Genomic DNA, 9,457 nt, shown 5'->3' with positions numbered 1-9,457 from the left:
TGAAAACCACGCTCTCAGAAAAAAAAGGTACAAAAGCTGTCAAAAAGTACTAATATATACCTTTAAGAGGTAAATAAGTTTGTGTGTAACTTTCTGCCCCAGTGACCGATTTTGTACCTTTTTTTTCCTGAGAGGACATAAACAATATATCGTTTCATATTTTACTTTTTTGATTGAAAAACAAATGCTAAGACATTTATAAATGAGTCATTGTAGCTTAAGTGTCCAAATACTTTTAGAGACCGTATATTAACATTATCTAAATATTTACATTTCACCTGAATCAAAACAAAATAATGCCTCACTGTGGCAAGAACAGGCAGTGAACCGATAAGAACATTTATTTTCTCCAAACAAAAAGGACCAAAAAGAATATACAGGGCAGATATAACAAAAGACATATTTAAACAAAGTCCATTAAAAAAGATGGAAGTTAACTGAAACTAACAAAATTAATCAGGCCTAAAAATAAATATATCTCCCCTATTAACAAAGTAACAACAAAACAAAAACACTAAGGTCAGCAGCTCAAATGTTACTGTGGCTGGACCACTCTGACTCTGTTCTTGTCAACACTGCTATAAATACCCAGTTAGCCTCTACCAAACCAATAATAGAGGTAAATATCAAATAATTACTTAAATAATTATTTTTTGGCAGCACTTGATCCAGTAATACTAACACTTTCTCTTCTATTCTATTTTTTTTAATTAAAAAAATAATAATAATAATTACATGCACTGCGTTAGATTAAACTGGGAAGGGTCATAGCACTTGCATATTGTCGTCCTACTATTAATTTAACTGCTTCTATTCTCATTTGTATGTCGCTTTGGATAAAAGCGTCTGCTAAATGAATAAAAGTAATGTGATTGTAAATAATAAAGGGATTTAATTAAATTAAGCATATTGAGTTAAACTTAAAAATAACCAACCTAAACCATGGTAGAGGCCAAAATATGTGAGTTGGGCTACGCACCCGTCACACTCACCAACTATAAACAGCTGGATGTTAAATAAAAATTTCTATCTACACTAAGATGTGCACAAATTAGCATCAGAGTGCTTGAATGAATGTGCTCTTGACTTTCTGGTTAAACACAAAAGCAGATGATATTCTGTACAACTGGCTAATGGATCATTTAATGGTTGTCAACACAAGCTCTTCTCAGGTCCCTGTAAAGCTCTTTCATAAAACTAACAGCGGCGAAAACAAAAAGATAAAAAGCATTTCAGCAGATTTCTTTTTCCTGTTCCTCAGAAACATTTAAACATATTAAGAGTAAATAATCATGACTGCATGACAAACAGCGAGAGGGAAAAAGTGAACATAAACTCATTGTGTTGGATGTGTGTGAGTCTCAGAGAAACACTCCTACTCTGTTAGAGGAGGATGAAGGGGAAGATATGATGGTTCTCTAATTATTGTGACTGCAAGTGAATCTGTAATCAGAACAGTTCAGACTCCAGGATATTTTGCTTCAGCCTCACAGTAACCGCATCCAGTCAGACTCTCTCTACACAGAACCTGACGACACACATCGGATCTCTCTGGATGATCAGGATATGGCTGATCCTCAAACACGCGTCATATTTCTGTTCTCCTCGGACAGAATGAGACGAGGGTCTGCTGTGTTTGGATCCAGTGTTAAATGATCTGAGGACAAAAAGATAGAACAAAACATTAACCGTGTGTTAACGGGTGTTAGCTTGTCAAAATGATCCCTTGATGGTGAAGACAATGAAGCTTAAGAAGAAGATCCAGAGTCAAAACATGGAAGCACTTCAATTGCATGGGAGTATTTTGAATTACATTTCACTCCACTGTACACTTGTAGTTGATAAGACTGAAATACAAATACAGGACAAAATGAATCTTACTGCTAAGTGTCCAGTTTTTTCAGTGTGCAGTTTGGATCATTCCGTAGATCAGAGAGCATCTTGACTCCTGATTTTCCCAGGTGATTGTCACTCAGATCCAGCTCTCTCAGGTGTGAGGAGTTTGAACGCAGAGCTGAAGCCAGATAACCACAGCCTTCATCTGTCACCTCACAGCCCCATAAACTACAAACACACACAGAACCAATGACGACATTTGAGACAAGAGAGCTCTCAACAAAATCTTGTTAAATCTTTTGAATAATTACACATCCATTTACTATACTGATGAGAGTTGAATATCTCTAATTTCATAAACTATCATTTTGGTTGAAAGGAGAATATGGTTCTGATCACCAGTTGATCTATAAAACCATTTACCAGATACTGAGGATCATTAGCAAATAAATGTGTATATCTTAAAGGAAACAGCTGCGTTCAAGTAAGTTTGGGTTTCTGTTGCTGTTTTCTGCACAACATAGTTTTTCTTTCCTCTTAGAGAGAGTGGCTCTTATACATACATATACAAAATTAAATGCATTAAAGAATTTACTAAAGATTAAATGTATTGTCATAATTTATAATGCTTCAACATACTGAATGAATGAATCTCAAACCTCAGTATCTCCAGTTGACAGTTTGGGTCCATCAGTCCATCAGAGAGCAGCTTCACTCCTGAATCCTGCAGATCATTGCGACTCATGTCTAGTTCTATCAGATGGGAGTTTGATGATTGTAGAACTGATGCCAGAATTTCACAGCACTGACCAGTGAGTTCACATTCTGCCAATCTGAATAGATTAATAAAAAACTGAACAATTACACAGCCATTAACAGTAATATAAAGTAAAGAAGAACAAATACTTTGTTTCTGTATTTAACCATACTTCAAATGCTCCAAAATTGTGACAAAACAGTGATTAAATGCAACAGCTGCAACACGAGAGAAGAGAGAGACACGTGACCCATTTGAATTCAACACTCCTATGATACAGGAACCGTAAAGACAGTTTCTAACACTAGAAATACTGTAGAAATTAAAAAAATTATATTTTTCTAAATAAATCCTTGGCTGCGTAACACGAGACCTAACAAGACCTGGTGTGTGATCCAAGATGGAGGCTCCCGGCTGCCTGAGAACAAGAATCAAACACTCTCACAATCTCTCACACACAGCTTACATCGACTGTGTTTACTTGAATGCACCAAGGCAGGCATTTTTACATATTTCTGTGTATTTTACTGTTTAGGTGCGCAACCAAAGACAAAGGCTACTACACTTGTCCATGTTCTATATATGCAATGTTGCAAAGATATGTCATAATGCAATATAATAATTTAATGCAAAAAAAGGATATATATATATATATATATATATACTATTTGATTCGCTCAATTTGTTATGATGTACTACTGTCAGATTATCTAATAACACAGAGATGGCAGTTTAATTTGCTTCTAAAAAACGTACAACAAGATTTGACAAGCCATCTCTCATGCGCTAACATAATGGGGAGAAAACATCTCTATTGCAATACATACAGACCAAAAATGTTGTATGCACCTTATTAATAAAATATATGTATATGTATTAAAATATATGTATTATATGTACAAATAGATGAACCCAGAATATGAACGCAACATGCAACGTTTCATATAAATAGTTTTCCCACAGGAAACCATTATAAAGAAAAATAATTGAAATGCAATTTGCAAATTGCAAAAAAAAAATGCAAATGCGATGTTTTCAAATTCTGGGTTCATCTGCTTGCCTAAATTTAATATGTATTTAATATTTTTAATAATTTGATATATTAAAAATCACTGCCTTTGTTAAATGTTTTAGAATGTCCTACTGTTTTAGTGATTTAAATACTGAGCTGGGTGTTGTTTAAGGATTGAATGAATCTCAAACCTCAGTATCTTCAGCTGACAGTTTGGGCTCTTCAGTCCACCAGAGAGCATCTCCACTCCTGAATCACTCATGTCATTCTCACTCATGTCCAGCTCTATCAGACTGTTTTGTGTCTGCAGGGCCAAAGCCACAGTTTCATAGCAGAAGTCAAAGAGTCCACCTGAGAGTCTGTAAAAACAGGATATTTTCCCAAGACATACTGTGTGTTTATCTGGTAGGAACAGTGTTTGTACTGACAGTTATAGGTTATGCCTTGTTGTCTGTGAACATTCAAGCTTTTTAGAAAAAATATAAATGTCATGTATGCTGGAACTGATTGTACAGTCAAGTTAAAATAACAACTTTAAAATGTATGTATATAAAGTCAGTGTTTAGTAAATCTATTTGAGTAAATACAGATTTTACTCTCCAAAATCAGTTAAAAAAAATAACATACTTCACACTGCATCTCAGCTAAATAAAATTCAGATTTAAAAAACTTTGATTAAACAGCTGTCAACAAGTTACTTACATGGCTTTTCTGCAGCATCTCACAGCTGGCAGAAGATTAATTTGGCTTCCCAGTCTATGATTGTACATACTCAGGTCAAACTCATCCAGGACCTCCCCTGACATCTGCAGGACGTAAGCCATCAATGAGTACATGGAACCTGAGACCTCTATTGCAGAAGATGATCTGAAGTATCTTTTGATTTCTGTATATAATGAATTGTCATTGAGCTCCAATAAGCAGTGGAACAGGTTGGCTGAAGTTTCAGTTGAGATTTCCTCTAGTTCTTGTAATAGTTCTTTAATGTGCTCAGCTATTTCTGTGACGCTGTCTTTGCTGTCTTCAGTGTGTGTGAACAGACCTCTGAGCAGTTTCTGATTGGACTCCAGTGAAATGCCCATCAGAAACCGTAAAAATAGGTCTAAATGTCCTTTCTGACTTTGCATTGCTTTCTCAAGAGCCTTCTTTAGTAAAACATGTAAAGCAGTATTTTTGTCTGGCTTTGCTAAGAGAGACACCCCCTTAATTGAAATGTTGGTTGTGAGCATCAATTCAGGCTGAGGGAGAAGCGATAAGCCAGGCCTGACCTCCACAAAGAAAAACTGCAGCTCGTCCATGTTCTTGTTCAGGTAGCAGAAGAACACATGCACTGCAGCGAGGAACTCTTGAACACTCAGATGCACAAAGCAGAAGACCTTCATCTCATGAAGTCCAGCTTCTTGCTGAAAGATCTCAGTGAGCATTCCTGTAGACTCAAAGTTTTCACTCATATCAATACCACATGCTATCAGATCTTCTTCATAGAACACTATGTTTTTCTTCTTCAGCTGTTCAAACGCTAGTTTAGCTAACTTCAAAATCATTGTTTTATTGGACTCTAAGAGCTTGGTGCGTTCTCTTTCTGTTTTTTTGTCATGCTTCTGACTCTTCATCTTCATCTGTATCAGCAGGAAGTGGATGTACATTTCAGTAAGTGTCGTGTTGATGTTTTCTGCATTGTTCCCAATAGGTGCGTCCTGAAGAACAGTGGCTGTGATCCAACAGAACACGGGAATGTAACACATGATGTAGAGACTACGAGATTTCTTAATGTGTACGATTATTCTGGAGGCCTGAGTCTCATCTTTGATTCTCTTTCTGAAATACTCGTCCTTCTGCTGGTCAGTGAATCCTCGCACCTCGGTGAACAACCCTACATACTCAGGAGGGATCTGATTGGCTGCTGCTGGTCGTGATGTCACCCAGACATGAGCTGATGGAAGCAGAGTCCCGTTCACCAGACTAGTAAACAGTTCATCTACAGATGATCGCTCCTCAACACAGCTTTCAATTTCACTGTCAAAATCCAAAGGCAGTCGACTCTCATCCAGTCCATCAAAGATAAACGCAAGCTTACGACTATATATCTTACACATCTTTTCTTTTTCCAGGTCCTTCAGTTCTGGATTAAATTTCAGTAGAAACTCCTGCAGATTGATCTCTCGGTCTTTAATGCAGTTAATCTTTCGGAATGGAAGCAGGAAAACACAGTCTATATCCTGATTGGCTATTTCTTCTGCCCAGTCCAGAATGAACTTGTGCACTGAGACCGTTTTTCCAATGCCAGCGATGCCTTTGGTCAGCACAATCTTTTTCTTATTTTTGTTCAGACTAAATACATCATTGCATTTGATTGGCCTGTTCTGTGATTTACGGAGTTTAATATTTTCATCAATCTGCCGAATCTCATGTTCTTGATTGACTTCTTTAAGATCCCCCTCTGTAATGAAGAGTTCTGTGAAAACATCCCTGAGATCTGCTTCATTTTTCTTTTTACACTCAAAAATGTGCTCTACTTTCTCCTTCATGTTCATTTTATGAGTTTTCAAGAATTCCTGCAGCCAGAAATCATCTATTATGAAAAATATAAATAAACATGTAAAGGTGTGAACGAAACAACACTAGAAGATTAAACACAAAGGTTTTTTTTACATTAGCATGATTATCATTATAATCGACTGTTGCAAACATATGGTATTTAAATTCATATTACTGAAAGCAGTTCTGGTCTGTACTGAGATCAATATACATCAAACATGCTAAAATGATTTCTGATTCCACTGTAAGGACGTGTTTGGTTAATTCACCTTGTTTTCTTGGACGTTTCTCAGCTGGCTCGAATGATGTTTGCACTGTGAAGAGAGAGAAAAGAATGAGACTTTATGTTTATCAAAGTATCCTGAAAAAGACTTCATTAAGCAGCACAACTATTAAATTATTAACTAAATCAGCATATCAGAATGATTTCTGAAGGATCATGTGAAACTGAAGACTGAGTAATAATGCTGAAAATTCAGCTGTGAAACTTTTCCTGTGATGGAATTTTTTTTTATTTTTAAACGATATTCAAATAGAAAAAAAGCTATTTTAACTTGTAATATTTCACAACATTTTAACTATTTTTGATCAAATAAATGCAGCCTTGGTGAACATAAGAATGTTCACAAAGGCTCTTTTAAAAATTCAATCACTTCTTTTAAAAAATCTGAATGTGCATTTCTATGAATAGAAACGCTATGAATAGAAACGCTGCCACTCGTTTTCTATTCTTTCCTTTCTATTACCGTCTGTGTACTTGTTCTGTAACTCTTCAGCCAGCCGGTTCTGGTTCATCTTCCTCAGGATGTTCAGTGTTTTCTCCACAGCTTCTTCTGGTCCAAAACGCTCCATCATTATATTCACTATATCAGTGACATCAGCATCCTCCAGTTTACCAGCTCCAACGGGTCCATCTTGTCTTAAGAGGCTCTTAAATCTCTTTATATCGTCTGATTTCAGGTCATCTAGTGTATGATGAAGCAGCTCTAAAACAGATGCCATCGTCCTTTCTGGACTGTTGGGAAAATACAAAAAATCTTCAAATAGTTGCCCATTTTTCTAGCAGAGATCTATACATGTAAATAAATGTGTGTAATGAAATGACACTGTGATCAGATCAATTATTATGAAACATTTTATATATTTTTTAAGGTGTAAGACTAATTCTTCAGGTTGTTATTCAGTTTATGATTCTGTGCTCATTAGTTGATCATTTCACCCACCCACACACACACACACAATTATCTTTGATTACCCTAACTGCAAAAAACTGAATAAATTTACATTATCAAAATGAATCCTTATAATTAATTAAAGATTTTAATATTAAATCAGTCTGTACATTCATGAGTAGAGAATAGGAGGTAAAGTAAGTTTAGTTGAGAAACAGATATTTTTAACAGCTTTACACCGTGTCCTAACCAGACGCGATGCGATAAGATTCCAGCGACAAATAACTTGTCCACACTAGACACGACGCGACTGCGAGATGCGTCAAAATCAATCAAAACCCACAGCCAATCAGAACAGTGTGTGGGCGGAGTCTTGTGGCAAGTGCATAGCACCAGAGAGTAATTGTTTTGGGAAAATTCAGTATTTCTATGTTTAATTTGTATTTCTATGTTTAATTTGTTTTTACCACTGTTGATCTCATCAAATCATGTATTTCTCTGAGTGTCTTAACAGCTGACGGAAGACAGGAAAGAACAAACACAATAAAACAGATGGGCAGGGGGAGATTGTAACACCTGGGCTCGAGAAAGGTTTTAGCCAGGAGAATACAGGGGTCATTCAGTAATAAAGTGAAGCCCCATACCCTCATCAGGAGGGGAACAGGAGGGTAATTAAGTCATAAATGGAAGCTTTTTGACTTCCCGGGGACAAAGAACAATTTGACCTGCCCAGGGGGGGTAGAAGCCAACTCAAACCAGCTAGATCTGGGTTTATCAGTACGGAAAGTTACGGAAACTGGGGAGGAGGAGTAAACTGTATAAAAGCTATGCCTTTTATGGGTCTGTTAGGTTCTTTTTTCCGGTCGCTAGGTAGCTGTGGTGGCCTGACCAGACCTCTCTAAGAGAATAAACCTTTTCTCTATAAAACAATTTGCCTCTGAAAGTTTTCTTTACCTGTTGATGCTGTTAATTAATATTGTATTAAGGGAATTGCCATAACAGTAATATTGACGGCAAGGGAAAAAAAGCAAGAAAATGGATAGGCTATGTAGTTTCATAATCAAATTCACAAATAGTACACCATTTAAACATTATTAAAAATACATAGGCTACTGAGTTACTGAAACAATCTTTGTCAAAGAAAACACGTTTGTTCACAGTTTGAACGTTCTTGTTTCCATTTGTTTAATTTCAACATCTGAGGGGAATTTTCCATTGTTGCTTTTACAGCTCAAAGCTGGAGCACTAATGATATTCAAAGTCACATTGCATGCTTTTAACATGAAATAAAGCTCATAAACAGTGCCGGAGGTTATCATTGCCACACTTTGTGTTTGTTGTTCCAGCGCGATGTCGTAGAAACTGTAGAAATACAGTGTGCCAATTGTTCAGCTCACAAAACATCTTTTATAAAACCATTTTGAAAGTTATACGTTTTGAAAATTATGTGATTTAGAACTTTATTCAGTGGATGCCAGTGTATAAAGACTGTAATAAAGTTCTATTAGTTGTGCTGCATTAATCTTCTGTGATTACTGGAAAAATAACACTTAAAAATTGGTCAGTAACTTAATTTACTAACTTACCTTGAATAATGACAATATTTGTAGATGTTTCTTTGTCCTCTTCTGAAATGGCGACTTGCTCAACACTGGTCTTTTCTTCACTTCCGTGTTCTCATGAAGAACAGGAGTTTTTTCTCTTTTCTCAGGAGCCAAACGACATGAGATGGAACTATGAGAGAAAAAAATCCATTCAAGCAAACAAACACATATTTGTTTGTGTATCTTAGCAGAGTCTTTCCTTTGATTTCTATTATTTTTATACTGAGCTAATATTTTCTACCCTTTACCCCTTCTAACGGCTATGCTCAGTTTTGGTTTCATTTTCACTGTGTTCTCTTCATGTTTTGTCTGCCTTAAAGGAACACTCCACCGTTTTTTGAAATAGGGGTTATTCACCGTCTCCCCTACATTTAGATAGGTGGACAAAAGCATTTTTTCTCAGTGCATGCATTGTCTTAGCTTGGCAGCGCCACCGCTAGTTTAGCTTAGCAGAATGAATGCACAGTTTGAATCTGGCAGTGATGTCACGTCACTGTTCATTATAAATCCCATGTGTGGGACCGTACTCTCTGGGGCA

The 9,457-nt window shown here is 36.4% G+C and overlaps 1 protein-coding gene across 1 annotated transcript; it reads right to left on the bottom strand.

The window, feature by feature from the left end:
• Positions 1-326: 326 nt before the first annotated feature.
• On the bottom strand, positions 327-9,210 carry LOC307006489 (NLR family CARD domain-containing protein 3-like). The gene is made up of 8 exons (XM_079627534.1): positions 8,902-9,210; positions 6,890-7,158; positions 6,413-6,457; positions 4,308-6,177; positions 3,797-3,964; positions 2,496-2,669; positions 1,882-2,064; positions 327-1,657 (listed from the first exon to the last, which is right to left on the bottom strand). Exons 2-7 carry the CDS (start codon positions 7,143-7,145, stop codon positions 1,884-1,886), a joined length of 2,694 nt encoding a protein of 897 aa, XP_079483660.1. The 5' UTR covers positions 7,146-7,158; positions 8,902-9,210; the 3' UTR covers positions 327-1,657; positions 1,882-1,883.
• Between the last annotated feature and the right edge of the window lie 247 nt (positions 9,211-9,457).

Source organism: Phoxinus phoxinus, assembly GCF_949152265.1.
Source record: "Phoxinus phoxinus genome assembly, chromosome: 11".
Taxonomy (NCBI): Eukaryota; Metazoa; Chordata; class Actinopteri; order Cypriniformes; family Leuciscidae; genus Phoxinus; species Phoxinus phoxinus.
Note: the sequence above shows the minus strand (reverse complement) of the source record. Positions and strands in the feature narration are given on the sequence as shown.